At 24.9% G+C, this 27,020-nt stretch overlaps 2 protein-coding genes across 6 annotated transcripts; one reads left to right on the top strand and one right to left on the bottom strand.

Moving 5' to 3' along the window:
- The first annotated feature begins 5,204 nt into the window (after positions 1–5,204).
- LOC126899316 (uncharacterized) lies at positions 5,205–15,683 on the top strand. Of its 5 annotated transcripts, XM_050674103.1 has the most exons (7): positions 5,213–5,403; positions 6,602–6,627; positions 6,687–6,786; positions 11,350–11,460; positions 12,733–13,092; positions 13,246–13,269; positions 15,316–15,671. In XM_050674103.1, the coding sequence occupies exons 4-7, from the start codon at positions 11,368–11,370 to the stop codon at positions 15,445–15,447; spliced, it is 609 nt and encodes a 202-aa protein (XP_050530060.1). In that variant the 5' UTR covers positions 5,213–5,403; positions 6,602–6,627; positions 6,687–6,786; positions 11,350–11,367; the 3' UTR covers positions 15,448–15,671. The 5 variants fall into 5 exon arrangements, with proteins under 5 accessions (XP_050530061.1, XP_050530060.1, XP_050530058.1 ...); XM_050674104.1 differs by lacking the exon at positions 6,602–6,627 and having other exon boundaries at positions 5,205–5,403; positions 12,733–13,077; positions 15,316–15,683; XM_050674101.1 differs by lacking the exon at positions 6,602–6,627.
- A 577-nt stretch (positions 15,684–16,260) lies between these two features.
- On the bottom strand, positions 16,261–26,230 carry LOC126899295 (leucine-rich repeats and immunoglobulin-like domains protein 3). The gene is made up of 14 exons (XM_050674052.1): positions 25,759–26,230; positions 25,369–25,440; positions 25,212–25,283; positions 25,012–25,149; positions 24,796–24,939; positions 24,466–24,609; positions 24,015–24,155; positions 23,559–23,702; positions 22,810–23,201; positions 22,406–22,726; positions 22,026–22,307; positions 21,136–21,411; positions 18,544–18,771; positions 16,261–17,102 (listed from the first exon to the last, which is right to left on the bottom strand). The coding sequence occupies exons 1-14, from the start codon at positions 25,926–25,928 to the stop codon at positions 16,774–16,776; spliced, it is 2,853 nt and encodes a 950-aa protein (XP_050530009.1). The 5' UTR covers positions 25,929–26,230; the 3' UTR covers positions 16,261–16,773.
- Between the last annotated feature and the right edge of the window lie 790 nt (positions 26,231–27,020).

Raw genomic sequence — 27,020 nt, 5'->3', positions numbered from 1 at the left:
TAAAAAAAAAAAAAAAAAAAAAAAAAAAAAAAAACACATCTTAGTAAAACCAATAACTTCTCAGCTTCGCATCGAAGCTAAAAGACGAGTGTAGTATGGAACCACTTTTCGGTCATAAGTGATGAAAAAGCCAAGTGTTCATACTGCTGCACTAATATTTTTTCTTATAAGGGAGGTTCAACAGCCAATCTTTTAGAAATTTTTCTAAATAAATTTCGTCACAATTATACGCAAAAGCTAAAGAAAAAGTTATAACGAATTTAATTAATTCGCATTATATTGCATTTACAACTAATGGGTGGACATCCCTTAATAATGACAGTTGTTGCATTAACTATTCATTATATTGACAAAAATGAATACACTTAAAAGCTATTTTTACTAGGATGTTATTATTTTGAAAAATCGCATACGGCAAATAATTTATCAATTTTTTTAAATAATTGTTTTAAAGAATGGGAAATAACTGAAAAAGTTAAAATTGCAGTGACAGCGCCGCTAATATTACAGCTACAATAAATATGAATAAAAATTGGTGTCATATACCTTGCTTAGCTCATAGTGTTAATACTATTGCTCAAAGCGGATTAGATGCAATACAAATTGTCTATAAAAAAGTTAAACGCATAGTTGAACATTTTAAATGTAGTTCTCAAGCTTACAGTAAATTAAAAAATATGCAAAAACAAATGGGTTATACAGATTTAAAACAAATTCAAGGCATAACTACGAGGTGGAATTCTACGTACGATGAGTTTGAGAGGTGTATTCGAATGAAAGAATCAATAATATCTACAGTAGCAATTTTAGGTAATATTGAGAATATATCTTATGAAGACTGTGATATAATACATGCAATACTACTGTGATATTTTTAAATCCTTTAAAGAAATTACTATTGAATTGAGTATTGAAAGAGCTGTGTCAATATCCAAAGTATTAATTTTAACAAATGTATTATTCTGTCATATTAAAGAAAAATTTAATGATATTAAATTACCCGAAGTAATTCATACAATGCTTGCCAAAATGATCGTCAAAGCCGAAAAAAAATTTCAAGGTATTGAAGATCAGCCAGTTCTAACCGATGCTACTCTTTTAGATCCGCGTTTAAAGAAAAAAGGTTTTGTTAATCATTTTACATATCAACGTATTTATGACAAGATTGTACATCGAGTAGCTGGATTTATTTTGTCAAAGCAACAAAAAGAAATACATCAAACAGATATAGAACAACAGGACCACCACGCGAACGATAATAGTCAAAGTGAAACTGAAGCCGTAGACATTTGGAAACAGTTTGACTCTCAAATATAACAACAAATAAACCCAGCACAGGGGGGGGTTGCGGCACAGTGCAGACGTGGCATAGTTGAATCAAGTATAATGATATCTGACAGTGATTAAAATCACTATAAAAAAAAAACGCTTCGATCCAAATCTTTAGATAGTGTTTAATTTTAAAAAATTGGTGGATTATTCCAAAAGCTACATGATCTGCTAGTTCCTTATTAATATCCTGATTAAGATAAAGTATGTCGAATAAAAAAGAGATTATTAGAAAATAGTATTTCTCATAAAAAAATTATGTTGATCCATACACTTATCAATAAGTTATAGCATTATAAAGTTAAAAATGTAAAAAATTAAATCAAGAATTTTCACACAATAATAGCATTCGGTAGCCGTTTACACCATGAAAACAAGTCCAGAGATCAAATTTTTTTTTTTCAAATTAAAGTACATTACATTAGCTTTAATTTAAGATATATATAAAAGTGTCAGACCTTCCGGAACATTTTCAAAAGTTAAGTTGAAAAAGTAAATTTTTTGTGAAAAAGTTGTCATTTTAAATACCCCCCTGTAGACAGGTAAAGGGTCAGGTATAAAAAAAAATATACCAAATGATAGGTAAAGACATCATGCATCTATAAAAAAAAAGAATTATATTGATCCATACATCTTTCAAAAAGTTATAGCATTATAAAGTTAAAAATATAAAAAAGAATTTTTTTACAAAAATTGTATTTTTTTAATTAACTTTGATGTTTGTTTTCACCATGAAGATAAAATAAAGTCCGAAATTTTTTTAGCTTCGGTGCGAAGCTGAGAAGGTATTAATTTTACTATAATATGTTTTTTTTTTTTTTTATGTCTGTTATCACTTTTTCTCAGCTCTCACTGGACCGATTTCTATCAACAATACGTCAAAAGATCACAAATCGTATCTAGTTGAAGAAATTACCCTTAAAAATTGAAAAATTTTCCCTCGTTCCCCGAAAATGGGGGAAATATCGAAAAAAATTACAAATTTAAAAACCGGTAAATTTTGTCACTTTTTTTTCTTAAAACTTCCATAACTTTTTCAAAAATAAACAAATCAAAATAATATTTTTTTATATTGAAACCTTAGGTAATTTCCTTTCGTTTGATATCATTTTTTTTGAAAATCTAACACTTATTCTGCTCACAAAGAGGATTTAAAATAGCAACTTTTTTACAAAAACTAACTTTTTCAACTTAATTTTTAAAAATGTTCCGGNGGATTTAAAATTGCAACTTTTTTACAAAAACTAACTTTTTCAACTTAATTTTTAAAAATGTTCCGGAAATACTGCGTCCTTTAAACATATATCAAAATATAGTTTATTTTATGTACTATAAAATCAAAAAAAAATTTGTCCCGACGACCTTCTATGCGCAAATGGCTACCGTATTCAAAAATATGCTATTTTTCTATTAAAATTCTAGGTTTTGTATTTTATTTTATTTTAAAATATCTTATTAGGAGAATACATGGTGAAAATAGCTACCGTATTTAAAAATATGTTATTATTGTGTTAAAATTCTTGGTTTTGTATTTTATTTTATTATAAGGGGATTACACTGATTTTCATAAATATTATATCAATCTAAATGACATAATCATATTTAAATTTTTTTGTTTCTTTGAAGTCGAGAAAAATAACTTTAAAATTTGAACTAGCTAAATTTCCATTTTTATTAAGTGACGAATGAGACGTACGGTTTTTGAGACGGTAACACTTGGGTCTTTCACGACTGTGGCACTAAATTTTTTTTTAATACTTTTGAGTTAAAAAAAAATGTTTAACTCATTTGATTTTTATCTCATTTAGATTCAATAACTTCAATAAATATCAAGGATTCCATTACTGTAGTCTCCTCTCGTGAGAAGAAATTCATATTAATATTAGTTTACATGTGTATATGTAGTTTTTTTTTGTAGCTATCATTTATTTTCTCAGCTCTCATTTTACCTACTTTTTTGACAAATTTTTTTTTTTTAATTAAACACTATCTACAGATTTGCATCGAAGCGTTTTTTATGATAGTGATTTTAATCACTGTCAGATATCATCTATACTGGACCCAACTATGCCACGACCCCACTGTGCTAGTTTTTTTAAAATAAATATTGTTTTGAAGATATTTTTAATCTTGCAATATACATAATTTAAAAAAAAAACACTATGTTATTAAACATATTGGTTAATAACATGATAGTTTAAACTGTTATGATTGATTATACCTCATATTTGCTAGGCCCAAATAATTCGAATTAGGTATACTTTATTTTTCATTTGTCTAGTTGATTATACAAATATATCTGTATATATAAACAAATACATATATAGTCAAATATATTCCTATACATAACTGAACGATTTATATTGTATTTATTATAATATAATATTATACATTAATAAGTTTAATTGTGCATAAATAGTAAAAATATCTGATTAAAATAAGGAAATAATAGTCAAGGCGAATTTTAAGTGATGTTATATTATTCTGTACGTGTCTAAAAAATACGGTTATATATTTATTTTGTGGTAAGGTATCTATTTTTTTCATTAAAATTTAATATTATCCCTATCAATAATTCTGTATATATATATTGCTAAAAAAAAAAATCCTTATTTAAACATTTTCCGAAAACCATTCATTCGCGCCTTTTAAAACATTACCTGATGAGTAAATGGCATAGATGTATTCAGGGATTTAAAATTTGTACTGTATCTACTAACGTCCCGCGTAGATACGACTGTTTATATGATGAATAAATACTGGTTTGGTTTTGGTAACGGGTCGCAATGAAGGTACTCAATTACAAAAAAGTAAAAGTACCGGTGTACCGAGTACTTTGGAATCGTTACTTTTAAGTAACTGTACCGAAAAGAACGATTCCACTAAAGGAACGAAAATTCACACCACTAATATAAACCGCTAGAGTGCGCTACTTAGTTAAAAAAATATGTTTTAATATATTGGACTTTTGACAGAGTTATGTAGGGTGTTAACATAAAAATTATATACCAAATTAAAGCTAATAAAATTTTTCATCGTAAAGCATAAGTCAAAAATGGTACTCGAGTATCCCTAGTTACACGTATGAAAAAAATTGCTGGGCAATATCTGCCCTAATAAAACTATATTCTCCGACTTGCGCTCGGTTTTTTGTACTTTTGACCAAGTTCGGAGACGAGTCCAGGCAATAATTATATACCAAATTAAAGCTTATAAAATTTTGTATCGAATTTCCTATCTAAATTACTTTAATTTAGGAATACAAAGGTTTTCTCGACCACCTAGAAATAATCAATGATATTTTAATTATATACTTTTAGTTTAAAAATACTATTCTAAATGCATAGAGCATTCCATCTATATACTTATAATCTATACTTGTAACTAATGGTAAATTATGAGAACAATCGCATAATTTTATATCGTATAGTCTCTAACATAGAAAAATGAATTTTACTATGGTCTCTAAATTATTTCATTCGAGGATTGGTGATTGAGGTTTTTAAAAGCATTGATTAATTTATTTACATTATAAAAATATAAATAATTATGTTTAACAATGGACAGGAATTATAATCAAGTATACCACTAATTATAATTTATAATTATTAGACAGTCTAATTTAGACTATAATCTAATAATCAAGTATATTGTTGTACACTTAATGATATTTTGATTTTTCGCCTTAACGTCGATTTATTATAAAATATTTCAGATTGATAGTATTTTTAATAATGCACTCTAGCAAATTAAACTTGAAACATAATATTGAAAAATGGTTATCAATTTAAAAAAATTTCAATATCAAAATATAGACACGATAGTATCGACATTTTGATAATATCTTTATGTTTTGATCTATCAATCCTATCCTAAATACAACTATAATAATGGTTTTTTTTTGCTATCTATCTTACCTTAATTTTTGTTTATCCCTGTAATATAATACATTTTTTTATCTATAATATAGTTTCATTTTTATGTTATTTGCTTTAAGTTAACTTATAATGACTCAATAATCACAATTTCTTTAAAACTGAAACAAAAAATATTCAACATTTTTTTGAGATAAGGGTAAGCAAACATATTAATCTTATGTTATAATATTTTAATTTCACGCCTTATGTTTTTAATTTTAATAAAATTTAGATTCTATAGTAATATACTACTTATTTTGTTTTTATATACAAATGGGCTTTAACCCAAAATTACTATTTGTGACAGATTAATTTAACAATTAAAAATTAAGAACATGAGTATATACAGTAATATTGATCAAAATTATTAAGCACAAACAGTAGAAAAAGGAATAAAATAAGAAATACAAAAATACACTTATCATATCTAAATATGAGAAAATAGGAAAATATAATATATATGCACAAAATTATTTACATAAACCTCAATAAGCAGTTACAATACATGAACTTGCATACTAAAAATTGACAGTTAATTTATTACAAATTTCACAAGACTATCTTGCAGTATATCTATTCAATTTCCATTAAAAAGAAGCTCAGAAAGATCCACCACAGTAGTGTTTGATGCTATGGATTTGCTAGGGAGATAAGTTATATTATTATAGGTGTAAATTTATTAAAGTAGTTTCTAAACTTTATATATTTTGGAACAAAATAGTTTGGTCCTCTTCAGACAAATGGATGATGACTCCAATTTGTCAGCTACTTAGCAAACAAAGCCATCTGCAATCAACTTACAAACCTGTGATGACTATATTAATAGCTCTGGCTAATTATTCCTCTAAATATTGACTATATGTAAAACAAAAGGGGCGAAATACTTATAGAGAACAAGTTGTTGTTACTTTTTTTTAATTATATATTATATTTACTTTGTAAGCTTTAACTTGAAATAATTAAGAATAATGTAGGTATTCTATTACTAAAAACAACAAACCACCCATTTTTACCGAAAATTGTATAAATTTATGTGTTATTATCAGATAACTCCTATAAATCGAAATTCGGATACGTTTTCATCTTAAAGTATATTATAATAGCTTTAATTTGATGTAGATTTTAAGAAATTAGAGTTTTTTGAACATAATAAAAAATTTTTAAAAAAAGTAGAATAAAACCAATACTTTCTCAGCTACACATCATCAGAGCTAAAATAAAAAATACTTGAGACAAAAAAAAAATTTATCTACTATATGGAAGAAATCAAATTAAAGTTAAACATGTTTCAGTGTATTTTGATATTATGAGCAATTTAAGTCCTAACTTTAGTTGATTTGTTATTTATGTTATAGATCTATGATGTATATCATGAAATATGGTATGAATTATTTATTATGTCCGAGTAACATTAATCTAAATTCTTTTTTTTTTTTGCAGCACGATCCTTACATTTTTATTGAAAATTCTTTCTCTTTGGACTTGGACTTCATAAAATTTTCTGATTAATATGAATCAATGATTGAATGTTTATTATGAGGTAATTATTTTAATAATTCATACTTTTCATTTATTTAAATTTAATTGGGCATCTCTATAGGATGATAATCTATCCTTTTTACATTAGACACTCACTTTCTCCTAAAATAATAGCTATACTAAGAATATTCTTTCTAGTTTTTTTGTTGCATATTTATTATATTGAATTTAGATGAATTTCAATAGTCTGAAATTATTTTAACTATAACTTCTGGTAACATAACTTTTTTTTTAAATCCAGCACTTTTATGGTTTCATACACCCTAATTTTAGAGGTTTATCCCATGTTATTGAGATCTTACTTTACTGATATATCATATATAGCCAATATTAGTGACAAAATTTAAAAAATTTAAAAAATTTCATTTTTGTGATTTTCATACCAGTATAAATAAACATATATAGTAGAACTTCATTAACTGGACCAATTAAGTCTCTAGGTTGTCTGTTATGATGAAAATCTGAATTAAACAAAACAAATAATTAAAAATAAAGAATTTTAATTTAATTTTGGCATTCATTTTTTGCTCTATGAATAGGTAAAACAATGCTCACTGGTTAAGATAGTGTTAGAAAATTTTATTTTGTATGTCTTGCATAACCCTGACAGTATTATGTAAAACAAATTGCAAATTATATATTTTATTTATTTATTTATGCTGAGCCGGGCTGTTTTTTTTTTTGGGGGGGGGGCTTTGTAGGTCTTTATTTAATAAATGACTGTTCAGATTAAGCATAGTCCTATTTAATGGGGTCCAGATTAATGAGGTTCTATTGTGTTATATTTTAAGCCAGAAATATTTCATTAATTTAAGTATAATAGTTTCCGCTAGAGATTATTGCAAAAATTTATTTATTAAATTGCATAGAATCGATAACTTAATTTTTCCTCTCTTATAAAATTTGTTTTTATTTTAGTTATATCAATATTCTATGATAATATTTATTGTTGTTAAACGATATTAAAGTAAAATAGTTGTGTATTTATGTCCTAAACTTCTCGAGTAGTGTTAGTGTTAAATCTGTATTATTTAATTATACTTATTTTAAATAAATATAAAATGATGGTTGCTTATGGCGCAGATATATTAGTGCACACCTTTTAACGAAAAGCTTAAAGGTTCTCTCCGTGTTTTGTGGTAGATCTTTAGCCGATAAACATTGCCCGGGATACTTTGTAAGGAAGCAGTCTACCGCTGCACTTAATTTTTCAAAGTTATGAATGATAACTTCTTAATATATCTAATCTAACATGAACAATACCAAAATACCAAATGTAAATATTTATAACGGGCATACAACATCTTACGGCTATTGTTTTATAGGAAAATTCAATTTTCAATATTGATATGCAAATGAAAGAGTAAAATAATTGTTTTGATGGAGTTATAAATCCATTAAATGTTTTTTGGGTTAATTATACCTCAAAAATACAACTTTGAAAGGAAAGATATGTCTAAAGTAACACCTTCTTCAAATTTCATACTAACATGAAAACAATAAATTCATTCACAACTAACATCTGAAAAATTCATATTGTGAAAACAAGAATAAGAAGAGATGGATACTTTAGGCAAGAAGACTAAGAAGTGAATGGGGCCGGCTATGATCTACCCGCATGAAAAAATGTAGAGTGGGCAGTGTAAACAATAATAAATAGACTAAGAGTTATTTCTGATGAAGATACAGTAGCGCTCAAAAGTATTTTGACAATTAGTTTAGACCACTAAATGGCATGGAACTGCATGACAGTAAGTAGCCGACCATTTTCAAGTGAAGAGTGCAGCAATCTGCAGCTGTTATCCTCTGGAAAAGAAGCTGACAACGTAGGCATAAGTAAAAAAGTCTGTTTTTTTCAAAATACAGCGCTCAAAAGTATTTTGACAGGTGTATTTGTTAGCGCTAACACCTAATTTATTTTGTAATTACTTTGTTTTGGTATTTAATTGCCGTTTTTATACATTGCATGGACCATTCTAACCAAAATGCCGAAGGTTAAAAAGTATTCTACTGATCTAAAAGAGGCGGTTAATGCAGAATTACCAAGTGCTCGTTCACAAGCTAGTGTTTCAAGAGATTTTGGACTATCTAGACAGATTATCAGTGTATGGAACCAACAATTTCCATCCCATGGCATAGTAAAGAATGCTCAAAGATCGGAAAGGCCATGAAAAACAACCGAGAGAATCGATAGGGACCTTCGACGGAGATCAGTTGCAAATCCCCGCCTTACAGCTGTAGACATTACTCGTGATATAAACATTTCACACGGTGTTAATGTTCATGTATCAACTGTAAAACGTCGCTTGAACCACTTGGGTTTGAATGGTCAATGCCCCAGCAAGAAGCCATTGGTTTCTGTAAAGAACTGGAAGGCCAGACTTTCATTTGCTATTAAGTACAAGTCTTGGACAACACAGCAGTAGTCGACCATTCTATTTAGCGATGAAAGCAACTTTTATATATTTTCATCAGACGGAATATGGTATGTTAGACGTCCTATCAACATTCGAGACAATGTCCGCTACTAAGTTCCAACCGTAAATCACGGCGGAGGACATGTTATGGTCTGGGGATGCTTTTCACGTGCTGGTATTGGCCCTTTGGTCAACATAGAAGGCATCATGGACTGCTTTAAATAAGCTGACATACTAAAAGATAATATGTTGGAACATGCCGAAGAAATTTTCGAGGGTGACTGGCAATTCCAACATGAAACGATCCCAAACATGCCTCAAAACATGTTAAAACCTTTTTGTCTAAGAATGGAGTCTTCGTGTTGGATTGGCCTAGTCAAAGTCCAGATCTGAATACAATTGAACATCTCTGGGACAAGCTAGATAGAAGGATCCGTTAACGAGAAATAACCACCAAGACAATTCTACTTCAAACATTGCGTATAGAATGAGCCAAAATTCCTCTTTCCACAATTGAAAAGCTGATTGACTCTATGCCAGCTCGTTGTCAAGCGGTTATCAGGTCTAAGGGATACACTACCAAATATTGAACTTTCAGTCACTAATTTCTGTGATTTTGCTTGTTTTTTTGTTAATTATTTTTTAAGAAAATATTTATTTTTGTTGATTCTATTTTTGTCAAAATACTATTGAGCGCGGTAAACTCCTATAAAGCTAATTTCCAATATTTATACTTACGTTTTTGTACATTTTTTTGTTTCTTCTTGCTTTTTTTACGTTTAATCACAATTCAGAGTCATAAGATTTATTGCTCCTGTTCAGATTTTTTTTAAATCGCCATTAACGTGTTTGTCAAAATACTTTTGAGCGCTACTGTACATATTGTGTTTGCGGACAGACTCTGACCGTGACCCACCTAATAAACTGCCCAAGCTGCTCTACCCCTTGCATATTGGTTGACATGATGTCAGTGACCAAGGAAGGAATAGAAGTTACCAAGTTTTGGTTTGAAAGAATTTGATATAAAACTCCCAATATTATTAAACTACGTTATCAAACCAAACTGATACCAAATTAACTATTTATTATTATTTATTTAATTATGTTACCGATTCATACCTTTTAATGTTAATTTCATTCTATTATATTAATATACAAGGTAGTTTAACACGAAATAATAATAGATCTTATTATATTAATATTATTATTCGTTTTATGTTTTAATGTATTCTCTTAAAAGCTATACTTGTGTTAAAAAAAAAACAAGAAATCCAACATAGCCTAATGTTAGAGAAATGAACCCTTGTACTTATAAACCAAGACACACTTCTAATAGAGAATTTTTCTACTGTTAACTGTATTGTAGTCTTAAAATTTAATATTTAATGAATTTTTTTTTCATATAATAACTCAGCTATCTTTGTTTTTCTACCATCAAGCTTAAAGATATTTTTGTTAAGTTAAAAACTTATTATTATTATTATTGCTTTTTTTTAGCTGATATTTGTTAATTTTTTCTTTCCCTTTTATATGTTTATTCTATTATTTATTAATAATTTAAATTCACGTGAAAAATAACATTAACAAAAGTACATTTTGTAAACACATTTTTAATTATTCAATTTATTATTCTTTTGATAAATTATATTTTAATAACTTATGTTTATTTAATTAGTAACAAATGTAATAATTGAAGTTTATTTTATTATAATATTTTGAATCTAATATAATTATTAAATTAATTAAATAGTTAAAATTATAATGTACCATACAATTAAACATTTTTTAATATGTATATTAAAATTTGATACTTCAATAATTATAAAAAGTAATAATAAGATCTTAAACTTTTTTTGTTTTTTACCAGTTTAATCACCAATTAAATGTAAAGTATATTTTTATTAATATACTTAGCGAATATATACAAATAATATTTTATTTTTCTAAATTAGTGTTTAATTTTAGAAAAATAAGAGAAAATAAATTGTAGAAATTAAATTTAATATAAAACGGAAAAATCATGACTGGTGTTGGTAAATTTATAAAATTAAAATTTATATAAATTTAAACAATTTTATAAAGTATAGATTTCATGAGTATTCAACTTTAATTATTAATTTTATGTAATATAATATTTTTATTGATAGGCAATATAGTGTGGTTATATGGATTTGCTATCAAATGGATATGGATTTATCAGAAAACGTTCAAAGACATTAAAACAATCTTTGTTTGATTGGATGCTTCATAAATTTAATGTAATTACAAAATAGATATTGTGGATTTTTTTTACTAAAAAGGATGTATAGTTTTGAATATAGCACTTATAATTTTTACTATGACTTAAATTAAATATGAATCTTTATATATTATTTTTATAGTAATATGAACGGTATCTGATAAAAATAATAAAAACTGATATATTCATTGTTTTATCATTATATGTGGATGTCCATTTGAATTAGTCTATGTTAGTGATATATTTAAACATTTTACAGTTCTGTAAAAATGGTCCCTTTGACCCTAATTTCCTCATATTATAATAAGACACCTTATGATGTAACAAATGTATTTTTTGCTGCCCTTAGAATCTAAAACCATGTAAGGTATATATAAAAATCCAATCATTAATAGTAATAAGTGTAATATTTTTTATAAAGATTAAACACATTAATAATTAAAATATTTTTAAATTCATGCCTCAACAATATCAATGTCTCAAGTACATGACCCTCTTTAAATATATCTTACTTCATGTTTTAATTTACTTGGTATGTATATCTTTATATGTTATATAAAGATTAGTTGTTTAAAAAAAATCATGTTGGTTTCTTGACATAAATGTCAACTAGACACATAAACATACCTTATTTTTAGAGTAAATTATTCACCTTATAAAATTTTAAACTTCTTCTATAAGCAATTCTAATTATCCTAGTTTTAGTTTTAACTACTGATTAGTAAAATAAGAATTTTATCATTACGTTTTTAAAGCATACAACTTTTTCATTTTTCATTATTCTTCTGTATAATTATAAAGAAAAAATTTTAATTTATACATATAAAAGTTAATTTAAACAAAACTATATAAGAATTTTTTTATTTTTATACTTTTAGAATATAACTGCATGATAATTTATATATAAAAAAAAGTGGATAAAAATTAATTCTAAAAAATCGTATTTGGAACTACCCAGGGAATTCTTAAAATTTTCAAAACTAACAAGGCATAGAATAATCTTCATCATTTTTTTAAACATTTCATACAATAACAAACTTATTTTGTGATAATTTTTATACTGTTATTGGCTCTGTCTTGTTTTTTTATTTACTGTAATTAAAAAGCTACAAATTATATTAATTGTAAAGAAACAGTTAATTAAAATAAAATGTACTTTTTTTTTTATTGAGAATTTCATGAAATTTCAACAGTAATGTAGAGTCTTGATATTTTAGTGCTGTCTATTTTTATTAATTTATTTTTTGTAAACATATTGTTAAATAATACATTTAATAATGTTTATTTAAAGGCTTTATTAACCAGAACAATGAGTGATATACCATCAAGCTCAAGACCTAGACGTCGCCCTACTTTCCAGTTAGATGAAGAATTAGAAACAAGTGATGATTCTAGTCATGAAGAGTTGTATGTTCTAGATGAAGATTCAAACAATTCAAATGAAAATGTTCAATATTGTGATAGTGAAAATGATGAAATTGATGAATCTTCTTCACACTCTTGGAGATCTACAGCATCTTCAGAAAAATCAATATCTGAGAATTCTGAATTAGAAAAAACATCAAAAGTTCAATCATCTTTAAGTAACAATGAAGAAAAATCAACAGATTCTTCAACATCACCAATACGCGTTAAGGTATTTGTAAAACCAGTGAGTAATTTTAATAGCAATTTCTAATATTATAAATTAAATTTAAAAATTAGCTTAATTCACTTTAATTTATAATCTATTTTGTTTTTTTTTTACTACAAATTGTTTTGATTTTTTATAATGAAATCAAACTAATGATTTTTTTTTTTTAAGCATTCATATGGAATTAATGAACAGGTAATGAAATTTAAATTTAATACACTATTATTTATTTATTTAATAAGATATTATTTTTAAAAATATTATATCTTGACAGCTTGTTATAAGTACTAAATTTTAAGTAATTTCATTTAAATAATAATACTCATGCTCTGGAGAAAGAAAACAATAAAGTAAATTACTATAATAGATTGAAACTGTAAAATGATATAAGGAGCAAGAGAGTAATTTTCCATACAAACAATTAAAATCATTCATTTCTAATATTTTTAAAGTATTTATTGTCTAATTAGATTTGATATGATAAAAGTATTCAACTACAAAAGTAAATAATTTTACTTTGTAATTTATTAATTTTTTAACTCTATTTGTGTGTGCTATTACCAGTCTATAATATTTCAAATTTTTTTGTAACATGTTGCTATATAAATCATAAATTTAAAAAAAAATGATTTTTAGTTTCACCTGAATTTAACGATGAATTTTTACAATTATAATCAAATTTTATAATACGCTCAATTGAGTAAATCTTTTTAACAACTTTTTTTTTATTGGTTCTTTTAGTTAAAGTAAATCATTAAAATTAATTAAGTTCTAAATATTTCCATTGTAGAATATTTTTAAACACCAAAAGTCAATTAAAAATGATTACTATGATTTTTATTTAAGTAATCTATTACGATAAAAATGTAAAAAAATCGAACTTTTCTGATAAATCTACTGTAAATAGTAATTATAAAATTTGTTGACTGCATATTAATCTAAACAATTTCATTTTTTGCTATTTAATAATGTTAATTTCAAACTTCTAAGTTGAGCTAAAAGTTATGGTAATAAATTCATTTTTTTTATTATAAACTTTCACTTTAAAGGACGAAATATAATAGGTTAAATTATATTACCATTAACATATTAAAAATCAAAATCAATAATAATTTGAAAACAATTCAATATAACACTTATATAATATATAATTTTATATTATCACGTCTGCCGGCGATTGATGGCCGGTTATAGAAAGTGTACCAGAAATCATGTGAAAAAAAGAGACACGGTACAGGATTAGAACCCGCGACCCAAGGTGTTGTATAGACCAACTTTACCACTAGGCCACCGTGCACTTATGATTCAGATCCCGATACACTTTCATTTAGATTAATAACGTGATGTGCGGCTGAAGGAAACATGGTACCGTGTCAATATTATATTTTTGAATCTAAGAATTACTAATCTGGATATAATTAAGGAAATAGAAGTTAATGTTGCTTTTGTAATTATCCACCAATTTCTAAAAATTAAACATTCTCTACAGACTTGCATTGAAGCGTTTCTTATGATAGTGATTTTAATCACTGTCAGATTAAATCTATACTGGACCCAACTATGCCACGTCCCCACTATGCGGCGATCCCATTGTACTGGGTTTTTTTAATTTAAATTGTCACTTATATCCCTTACATTCTAAGAGTATCCTATTATACTAAGGTTATATTTCATTAAAATTCATGTCTGACCAGCTTTTTTAAAAAATGATTTTCCTTCTTTTTTTTTTTATTCATAAATTAATTTACTTTTATAATTAATAAAATAATTATAAATAATTAAATTTTCATTTCTTCAACTCAACAATTTATTTTGAAAAAATGAAAATTTTCAAAAATGTAAACTATATTTAAGGGTCAAAATAATAAATTAAAAAAAGTAACATGAATGATACATAATACTGAATTCAGATCTATTTTTGAAATTCTTATTACACCTGTAGTTCCGTTGTACTGGTGGAAAAAAGTGGGTTAATTTTGACTAAAAAACGATCAGTACGCAAATGCCTTAATAATTTTTGCTAGAATATTGTTATAGCAAAGTAATTTTTCTAAATTATTATCTTAGATTAAATATCTAATCTTAATTAGATATTTAATCTAAGAGGATAAAAACCACCTCTTTTAAAAAAATATACACATCAAGATTTATCAATTATTTTTGATTTTAAAACTTATAGTTTTAAAATATAAAATTAATTTAATAAAATAATGAACTAATGAATAACTAATTTTATTTTAGGTGAATTCAATTGTCAATGAATTGATTAATGAAGAGGAACATGAAAAGAGATTAAAAGAACTTCAAAAGGAGCTAGAATTTATTAAATCTACCGAATGGATGTATAGACCTATTGATTCATCTATTCTTTGAAATGAAACTCAAATTTTATTTAAAATTAGTATGATTACAGTTTGTTTGTACATATAAACGACCTATTTTATTTCACTATTAAGGCTATTTTTTGAATATAAATAATATTGTGATAATGATTAAAAACAAAAATTATTAGATTTAACATTTGTGTAAATTGTATATATTGCTAAACATATAATAATTGAATAATGTATATTTTTATTTAGTTAATTACATGGTTATTGTTCATATCACTAGAAATATTTTAGCCTTTTTATTTTAATTGATTTAAAGAAGCTCAGTTTCAAAATGATGTAAAACAAATTAAAAATTTTATTACTTATAAATTTACCAAAAATATAATATAATAGAATCTTAAATAAAACATCGACATTTTTTTGAAAATCTCAAGTTTAATATGATAAATAATTAAAATTCAATTAAAGAAAAAAATTAGTCATAGTTATAAAAAAAAGAAATTTCACTTCAATAATACAAAATACAAATGAGTATTATAATATAGAACATACTCAATTGTATATTGAGTATGTACTATACTATAAACTTTATCACCATTTTATAATGAAAAAATACATAATTTTATAACAATTCCTTTAAAAAATTACTGCGAAAAATATTTTAATCCATTTTTAATATGTAAATATATATAATTAATCTTCGTGTAATCATAATTATATCTGTATACTTTAAAATATTATTAACATCACAAGATTTCATTGAATTAATTTAGAAAAATCAAGATGTAATAATTATAAATATATTTATTACTTCAAAAATAGTTATATAGTTAAAACTTGAAAAAATTCAAATTACTTAACAATATATTTTAGGCTATAAAAAAATAAAAAAATAAATTACTGAATAGTGCATCTAGTAATAACGTCAATTAAAAAAATTTTTATGAACATATTTTGTTATCAGTTTTTGAAGCAAATTAATTAACTAATTAAAACAATTTGAGGGATAACAATAAAATACTGAAAATTTAAGAACTTTTAAATAACATGGGATTTTTTTAGAAATAAATTCAATTAATGATTAACACTTAATAAAATGTATATTTATAGGACCAAAAAAAAAAAAAAAAAAAATATGCTTCCATAAAAAAAAAAGTTAATGAATACTTATTTGTTCAATACAAATAATAATACAAAAATTATATAAAAAATACGTTTAAAAAAATATATAAAACAGGAACCATTTCGATACTATACATATTTAAGTTACTTTAAATAGGATAAAATATAGTAATTTAAAAATATTTGTTATAATACTAGTCAGCAATAATAAATTATAAACTATATTACGTAAGAACAATATTACTTAGTTTTTTTCTGTTGGAACATATAGACAAACATAAGAATTTGGTTGTTGAACGAATGATGAAGAATACTGAGGTGCATTAGCAGGATAAATAGGAATAGAACATGGACGATTTGGTGAAGTATTAAAACAATAAATTTTGCCACATTTACGATCATCATGATTACATTCTTGAATTGGTAATTGCACAGGCATGGCTAATTCATTATTCGTGCAGTATTTAACTGAATTATCACCCAATACAACGGTACCACTAGGTAATAATGGTATCGTTATTTCAGGAGTTAAGTCGCTTTTACCATTATTCGATTTGGAACATGAATTTAAACCTACAATTATTATAGAAAACAGTACATTAATTATAATTAAATTCTCTCAAAAGAACATTTATAAATAATTATTATAGATTGTAGTATTGATAATTAAAAGCAGATTATATTTTTGTTTTTATAAGTAGAGCGCAAAATTATATGCATTTTTTGTTAAGTTATTCCAAACAAATCATTATACAGTACACAATTTTTATTAATAGACATGAGCTTAGTAATATGTTTTTATTGAGGTTATAGTATTAGGGGGCTTTACCCCTAAACGAAAAATATTTTTATATATCACTACTATATTATCCTAAACGAAGTTGCACAAACATGGAACTTTTTATAGTGACAGAAACAAAATTTATAGATGCACATAATTCCACATCATATGTATAACTTATACCTAACATAAACACCACAAATCCTCAGTAATTGCTTTTTTAATGTATTTATTTGACACCTTAAAGATCACTGAATAATTAAAAAAAAAATAGGGTTACTTAAGTTGTTTAATCAGAGTTGTCACAATTTTAAAATTCCTTTACTTTTCAGAGACTTTTCCAAGGAGGCAACACACAAAAAAAAGGTTCTTTAAAATAACCTCACCTAATAATGTAAAATTTAGTACTGTAGTTAATAGTGTAAGAAAATATTAGATAATACACTTATTTATTTAAATAAATAAAAATGAAAAAGAGTACTCATGGAAATAATAAAGTATTATCACAATAATGGTAACAATTTCACCTATTCTATATCTTCTAAATTAAAATAGTTCAATGTTTTATTAAATTTTAACAAAAATCCACTACACTAGAAGAAAGTTGGTCACAGGGGCAAGAGGGCAATAGTCCCCTAGACTGATGCCTATAGAGTGATGAGAGCCTCTATAATTAGCATAATATCGTTCGTAGCATTCATTTTTGATCTTTTTCTTTTTGCTCATCACATTTTTATAAGGAGCAATAGCCAAATTTTTTAGAGCAAGCTGTACCACCACAGCTATAACCATAGTTATTATACCCCCTCGTCTGTTAATTTGCGAGTCAACATCCCTGTTCTACACTATAAAACTATTTTTTTAAATTCCAGGTACTTTCATAAAATTCTCTGCCATTACCTGTTTTGTTAAGATTTGTAGCAGCCCCGTTAATAATATGAACAATTTATTAGTATACAACTTTCAAAATACTAGTTTCTTGAGTGATTATAAAGTATCATGTAAGCTAATTAAAAATGTATAATGATATTTGAAAGATTAAGTTAATGTCCTCATATTTTCTACTTAACTTGTACTTTTGTTTTATATATTATAACAAATAATTTGTTATTTTAAAATATCGTTCAGGTTATTTTTTAAATTATTATAAAAAGATAATTTTTAAGGAAAAATTGGCAATATGTAAACATTAACTAATAGTTAAAAACAATAGTTAATTATAATATAACTTACATTCTGTGTAAAGTTGTTCTTCACTTCTTTTTGGTGATTCACCTGTGCCACTATCTTTGCTATTCATAGAGTTAATTGATTTGTTGTCAGAACTATTATTTATTAAGCTGGATGAGCGTCTAGTACGATAAATGAATAGTACCCAAATAGCAGAAGTAATAACAATACACACAATTACTGCAATAATAACCAATCCAAGAGCATAGTCATGGATTAAACTTCGATAATCTAAAATATAAAATGTAATTAGATATTTAATAATTTTATATAAAAGTTAAGTATAGCTAGGACCCAATGTAATGGAGTTGCAGTATTTTTTTAGATTAATATTGATTGAAATTTGGCAGTGATTAAATTCTATGTCGTAAAATGCTTCAATGCATATTTTATGCATAACAAATTAAAAAAAAAATTATAATGATCACAAAAAATTACAAGATTATTGTTTTTAGAAGACGATTACTCATAAAAGATAAGTCGTTAGGATATCTTCCTTTTTTTAATCATATATTACATTAAATTATCTTTAATTTTAAATAATTTAGAATGATTAGAATATTTTGCTTTTTAAAAAAATTACAAAATTGGCCGTTTTTACCGATTTTTGGATTTATTACACAACAACTCTTAGAAATCGAAATTTCGGATATTTTTTCTTTTCGTGTTTAATACAATTCAAGTACATTGTACTAGCTTTAATTTAATGTAAGATTGAAAATATCTGATTTTTGGTACATTATCTTAAAAAAAAATTTTTTCATGATTTTTAAAATCCCACAGTACTTTTAGTTAACGATTGAAATTTTAAAATAAGCATTTTGTCAGCAAGGTTAAAGTCTCAATATTGTCAATAGAAACTTGCAAATTATACGGCCAATATTCAAAATGTTGAATTGACAAAAAGTCAAAACTAAAAATTTTAACATTAACATTGTCATAATAATAGTAATTTTTTGAGACATTTCTCATTACTACTAAGATTATGGGAAATTTTTTGAAATAATGGAACTGATAGCTTCAACTAGATATGTTTTGTATTCTTTTGACATATTGTTGAGCAAAATCAGACCAGTAAGAGTGGAGTATTAGCAAAAAAAAAAACTTTTTTTTATTTAATATTCAAGGTGATTTAATTATTATGAACCACTTAATCGAAAAATAAAAATAATATTAATAAATTTTTTATTTACACAATGATATACCAATATTGTAAATAACTTATACAATAGTTATTTAGATAAATATACATATATATTAATATATGACAGGGTCAGAATTTTACAACTAGACCTATTTAATGACAAGGTTCACATAAAACCCTGCCTTTACCTATATGTATTTTACTTCTGTTATGACCTTAAACTGTGCACCATCCATTTTAGTAACTAAATAACTTTATTTATTTATTCACAAAAAAAATTATAGAATAGAGTTAGAGCAAAAGTTAAATGTATTTGTAAATCTTCTTCTTTTTTTTATATCCAGTCATTTTTGCATTTTTTAGTTAATGTAGGGATTGGGAGTTCTTCCTAATTGGAAGAAAGTTAAAAAGAGAATCTCTGAATTTGTTAGATTCACATATTATAACTTATTTAACTTATAGATCAGATTCTGATATTCACTAATATTGTAGGAAATAAAACATAATTTTAAATGTGAAAGTATAAGAAGTTTGAGTTTAGAATAAAAGATAATGATATTTCCTGAATAAACCAAAGACAAATAGTTATAAATGGAGATAATATCTGTATCAACATGAAGTTTTACATGTTTAAGAAGTTAAACAATATCAGCTTATTTAAACAAATTAGTTCTTGATCTTATTCAGAGTGATTGATTTATCATTGACCACTAGATTTCTCCTAAAATAATAATGATAAAAAAATATTTTTAGCTTCATTGAACAATATTTATTTATCAATTAATAAGTTGTGTTCGACCAGCCATTTCTTGGTTTAAATAATTTTTTAACATTTAAAACAGTTAAATATTTATATTGTTATTGAAAAAAAAAATTAAAATAAAAAAAACAAGCATACCCACCCTTAACCCTTAACAAATCCAAAAATTCTTAAAATTAGTTTTTATTTCATGAGAAATTTAGTGATCAATAATAAATCAATTACCTGTATAAATGTTGCATAACTAAAAATGTTTTATTCACAAAAATATTTTTGCTTTATTAGTTTTTAACATTTGAAAACTATAAAAATACAGAGATTTTTATGAAAATATTAAATATTTGTTGGGTTAATAAATTTTGTCAAGTAAATAAATTATTTTAATTAAGATTTATAGCAAGTGATCCACCGTGTGAGTGACAAATTTTAATATCCCCTTGATTTTTTATTAGTAAAAATTATATAATGTCCTGTATAAGCTGAATGCAATTGAATACATAGCTTCTTATTGTGCATAATACAAGGAATATCCATCCAATATCATTGCACTATTTTTTACATTCAAATATCTTTAACACAAATAATACTTAACCAAAACTAGACATAAAACTGATAATAGATAAAATTGGCCATAAATAGAAAATAAGAATATTAGCTACTCATATGATTCAATAAATAAAATATTACTTACAAGGCATAATTATAATTTCAGCTTCTTGTATTTTTATCCCTAAGGAATTTGCTATTTCGCATTGATAATTACCAGAATCTTCTACATTTGTTTCCATAATAACTAAGAGTTGATCATCGGCAGTGAAAAAATGCCTGTTACTTGAATTGAGGGAAATTCCATTTTTCATCCATTTTATTTTTGGTTTTGGAGATCCTTTGCTGAAACATTCTAAAACTATTTCTTCTCCAACTTTCACTCGTTTATCATACATTATACTTCCAAATGATGGAGGTTCTAAATAAAATTTTGTAAAAAAATAATGATAATTAACAATAGAAGATTACTAATATAAGTCTACATGAAAAAATATTTATAATTATAAGCCTAAGTAAATATTTTATTTTATTTACCATTACATGGTTATATAATTTTATTTTCATTGCACTTTATTATATAGAATTTCCATATTGAGGGTCAAGAGAAACGCAAATGACTGTTAGATAATATAGGGCTTATCTATCTTACCATTCAGCCATTGAGTTACATTCTCTTGTATAGTTTCTCTATAACAAGAGGACTTTAAGTACTAATTAAATAATAATAGAAATAAATTGATTTTAAGGATGTAGCATGGTAAAGGGAATCGGCCAAAATATTATCATACTGATTTTGAGCTACATTATTTCTGTTGGCTCTTGAATAAGTTGATGAGTATTCAAATCTGGACACACAATGTGTTTCCTATCACTTTTTATTATAGCAAAATTAAGATAGCTAATATGCTCAAGGAAAACATTTTGATATCTTATGGTATAGTAACTACTGGGTTGTAATTAGATTTCTAACAAGCCCATAGACAATAAGTGATAAAACAATTTATTTAGTATAATTTTATCATAAATTAGTACCTAGAACTGTTAATGTTGCATTTGCTGCAGTTGTTCCAGCTATATTTTTAGCTGTGCAACTGTACACACCCATGTCAACTAATTTAACATCAACAATGAAAAACACATCATCTTTGGCCATAACTTTCATACGACGCTCCTGAGCTGCAGGAAAATCATTTCCGCCATCTTTTTGCCATGATATTTGTGGAATAGGATAGCCATTTGCTGCACATTCTAATCTAGCAATACAACCCGTTTTAACTGAACTATTATCAGGTACTTTGATAAAAAATGGAAATACTAAAAAATAAAATTATTTCAATATAAAATTAAATTATAATTTCAATCATAAAACTTAAAATAATTAATGATTAATAAATTATAAATAATAAACATACCAACAATTGATAACAAAGAACGATTTGAATATGCAATTCCAAATTCATTAGATGCAACACATTGATATTTCCCACTTTGAGACATAGAAATATTTGTTAAAGTAAGAATAGAATATTGAGTAACTCCATTGTATTCAAAAGAAGAATAATGAAAATGATTAATAGACAAAGAATCTAAATCATGATTATCTTTTTTCCAAATAAAATGCATTTTTTCTGATGAAGATGAGTTCACTCCACATTTCAAAGTAATATTTTGGCCTTCTAGGGCCATCTTTGATTCTGGATGAAGCACAACTGATGGTTTTGGACTTTCACTTACTAAAATAAAGTAGAATTTTTACAATCAATTTTTTTTTTAATCTTAGATGTAATTTATATAAATAAGATCTTGTAATACTTACAACATAAAAAGTCAGTCACTGGTATTTGACCTAAGCTTTTCCCTTTATTTTTTTCAGGAAATCCACAAAAAGCATTGATAAAATTTATTGATAATGGTTCATTAATCGAAGGTTGTTTGAGCCATAACAATGAACAGTCACATACAAGAGATGATGTGTTGAGATATAAATAAACAAGACGAGGCAAATATTTAAAAGAACTTTCTTGAATTTCCACAATATTATTGTGAAGTAAATTTAATTCAATCAGATTTTCCAAACCATAAAAAGCATCTTTTTTAATGTACAATATATTGTTTGCAGCTAAACTTAATTTTTTCAAGTATTTAAGTCCATTAAAGGGTCCTCTAACATCTTCAACCATCCAAGCTAAATGATTATTATCCATATTTCTAAAAAAATTAAATACACCATGTATAACGAAAACGTTTAGAAGAAAGTAAATTATTTGTATGTCTTATATAAGTTAACTGAAATATTATTTTGTAAGAATTATCATCATCATCTTCATTACAAAACTATAAGTAATTTTTATAAAATTATTAAATGAATGAAATTATAATTTAACATATTATAATATCATATGTTCCTTCCTAAAATAATAACTAAATGGTATTGCAAATCACTCAGTTAGGTAAGACAGAAAAGGAAACCTTCTGAGAAAAAAATGTTTGCTTCAAATAATAACTTATAAATATCTGTAGTGAAGCTGACAACAATTTAATTTAATACAAAATATATCAACTTACAACATTTGCAAAGATGGTGTATTGTTAAAAGAGCCTTCTTCAATAAAAGATATTCTGTTGATATCCAAATATAACTTTTGTAATTTCCCTAAATTTTCTAAACTATTCTCTTCAATAGATTGTAACTTGTTGTTTGATAGATCTCTATTGAAGACACAATAATAATTAATCATTGAAGTTAAAAAATAATTTAAGTATAATTTTTTCATCAATATATGAACAAATCAAGATCCTAAGTCTTACAAGGGTACAAGTTACTTGTAATCTTACAAGTTTTCTAAAGATTCACTTAGTAATATTTTGAAGAATTTTTTTTTTTACTCATCGTTTTATTGATCCTTTATAATACAGTATAACCAAATTATAACAATTCTAGAAAATTTAGATTACGATTGCCATTTACCTACCTGACTAGTCTACACATAAATGTGAGTAATATTACTTTATATTACTTACAGCTCTTCCAATGTAGGACAATACTCCCATCCATTTTTTAATTCGTCTATTTTATTGTGACTAATATTTAAATAGACAAGTGAATTAAGTCCATAAAGCCATCCTTTGGAAACTTTGCTTAAACTATTACTTTCTAAGTGTCTAGATAAATAAGAAAAACAAATGAAAAATTTAAATCAAAACATTTTATCATTATTTGATTTTCTCTAGGGTTTAAAAATGTAATTTGGTGAGAAAAATAAGATTTATTTTTATGAAAACGAAAAATATTCAATAAATTTATTAGAAATAAGATATAGAATAATACTTTTCAGTTACATTCTATACAATAACCTCTATATTTTTCATAAGAATTTTTGAAAAATAAAGCTACATTATTATTGAACCTTTAATTTTTAGAAAGACATTTTTTTTTCTTAAAATAGATATTATTCATTTCAGTTACACATACAAAGCTTTTAAACTTGATAAACCATAAAACGATCCATCCAATAAATCTTCAATATTGTTCTGTCGTAAAATAACGGTTTTAAGATTTCCTAAATCTTTGAATAATAACCCTTCTATAACTGTTATATGATTTTTACTTAAATCTCTAAAAAAATAATTTCTAAATTATTATAATATTCATATTTTTGCTAATTTTTATATATTTATGAATAATAAACACTTATCAGACATAGAGTACAATAAATTAATTAAACACAAAAAAATTTAAAACTAAATTAAATATTTAATATTAAACTAATATATTACTATTTAGACAAAACTCTTAACTTACAAAAACAACAAATTATCTAATTTTTTGAATAGTCCAATTGGTAAATTTTTCAATTTATTGTGGGATAACTTTAACTCTAACAGATGTACTAATGAGTCAAATGTGTTTACATTAATACTTGATATATAATTGTTGTTTAGATTGCTAAAATATCATAATGTTTAAAATAGTATAATGTTTATAATATTTGAAAATATTTTTAAGTGTTATACATACAGTGCCCGTAACTGATTGGAAGATGGGAAAATATTGTTATTCAAAACTGTTAACTTATTTTGATTCAAATCTAAAGTTGTTAAATTTGGTAAGTTTTTCAGTGTTTCATAATCTAATTTATCAATTTTGTTATGTGCTCTGGAAATAAGATCTAGCATAGAATTAAACTGGAGATAATATTTAAATAAAACATTACTCACAAATTGAGGATATTGATCCTTGTTTTATTCATAAAGAATGGAAAGGTGATAATTGAATTTTTATTCAATTTTCTAATATACAAAATTACACAGTAAAAATCAATTATTATCATTAAGTATTGTAATACAATAATAGAAAACTTAAAACAATACTTACAAATTTAATAGACGAAAGTAGCTATCAATCGTTATTTTAATAATCCCACTAATTTTATTGGAGCTTAAATCTCTGAAAAAGATTAAGATATTAATACATTTAAATTGATTTTATAGATTTAAATTTTGCATAATTTTGAAATTGAAGTAACATTTAAAAAAATATTTTTTTTAAATTTAAAAAATAAGATTTAAGAAAATTATAAATCCATTTTCAACAATGAGGTTTATATAATTGCTATTATAATGCATATGTTATAAAAAAAAGTTCTTTGTGAATAGTTTTAAGTATGTCACTTATTTAATCATCCAATTTTTTATTTGATTGAACAAATAAAAGAAATGTTTTTAAAACTTAAATATTGTATTATTATTATTTAAAATAACTTACAATGATTCCGTCCATAGAGGTAAAGGTTCAGGAAATTTGTTTAACTTTTTTCCGCTACAATCTACATAAGTATCAAGACACTCACATTTTTTAGGGCATTCATTTTTGCAATTGCATACTGTGTTTTCTTGTAAAAATATTAATAAGAACAACAAATATACAATTGACATGATTATCCTTCTTTAAAAATAAAAATCTCACATTATCACAGTCATAAAATTAGTCTGAGCGGAACAACTTAGTATATTTTTTGAATGTAAAAACTAAAATAAATCATTTTTAACGGGTAATTATAGATATCAAAAAAAGTTATTCTACATATTCACATGAACTAAGAAATGTTTTTCATTCGTAGTTACATTTATATTATACAGAGTAATGAAAATTACAAAATGTACCATGTTCTGTAAAAAAAAATAATAATTTTTTGACTCTTTATTTATTTACATTTTGAGTTCAGATGCCAGAAATTATGACGGAATAACAACAAAAACGTAAGTTATCATGGTTGGGTTTATCTAATTATGATAAGGATAACAAACAAACAACAAATCCTTCTAATTTCAGTTGTTGAGTTTTCAAGGAGATTATACTACAATAAAGTTACGAAATGAATAATTTTCGGTAAAGGAATAATCCTAATGTAAATTTATAATTTATCTTTGTAAAATATCCCTCAACCAATATTGTTATTCATTAAAATTATTTTTATTATTGTTGTCATAACTAATTCAACAGAAGTATGAAAATTGACTGTACCCTCAGAGTTTTTACGCGTACTAAAATTTGTGGTACTCTGGAAAGAAGCTTAAGTTCAAAAATCGTGTATTCATCGTAATATTTAAAAAGAAATAATCTATTTGGTGGTAAAAAGAGCTATAAAATGATTATTTTTTTTAACTTGATCCCTGTAACTCAAACACCACAGAAATAATGCACCTTCTAAAAACATAGAACTATGGGTATATTATAAAATACTTGAAAACTCCGGTGATTGACGAGCAACAGAATGGGTCAAGATGACATTGATTTTTAGTTTGATTGTCTAAAAAATTATTATGGCGGATAAACTCAATTTTAAATAATCAAAAGTGTAGGTCTAATTATAATACAGAAAAATATAGATGTTTTTTAAGGGTTCAAAGTTTACTAGTAAGAGCACTCATGGGTGAGTAACGGGGGGCTATAGTCTAGCTGTGCTATTACTAACGGGAAAATAGTTAAAAATACACTATGAGTTAAAATAGTTAAAATGAATTAAA

The sequence above is a fragment of the Daktulosphaira vitifoliae genome, unplaced genomic scaffold (assembly GCF_025091365.1).
Source record: "Daktulosphaira vitifoliae isolate Bord-2020 unplaced genomic scaffold, ASM2509136v1 Scaffold_2, whole genome shotgun sequence".
Classification (NCBI taxonomy): Eukaryota; Metazoa; Arthropoda; class Insecta; order Hemiptera; family Phylloxeridae; genus Daktulosphaira; species Daktulosphaira vitifoliae.
The sequence above is the reverse complement of the archived record's forward strand: the minus strand, read 5'-3'. Positions and strand labels throughout refer to the sequence as shown.

Bases quoted from the DNA above. Each gene is read 5' to 3' on its own strand.
- LOC126899295 (XM_050674052.1), bottom strand. From the start codon at position 25,928: ATGTCAATTGTATATTTGTTGTTCTTATTAATATTTTTACAAGAAAAC. The intron at 24,940-25,011 runs GTATGTATAACA...ATGATATTTTAG, and splicing joins TCCAATCAGTTACGGGCACT to CAATCTAAACAACAATTATA. The intron at 24,610-24,795 runs GTAAGTTAAGAG...TTATTTTTTTAG, and splicing joins TTAGATAATTTGTTGTTTTT to AGATTTAAGTAAAAATCATA.
- LOC126899316 (XM_050674101.1), top strand. From the start codon at position 11,368: ATGGATTTGCTATCAAATGGATATGGATTTATCAGAAAACGTTCAAAG. The intron at 11,461-12,732 runs GTAATTACAAAA...GTTTATTTAAAG, and splicing joins GGATGCTTCATAAATTTAAT to GCTTTATTAACCAGAACAAT. The intron at 13,093-13,245 runs GTGAGTAATTTT...TTTTTTTTTAAG, and splicing joins TTAAGGTATTTGTAAAACCA to CATTCATATGGAATTAATGA.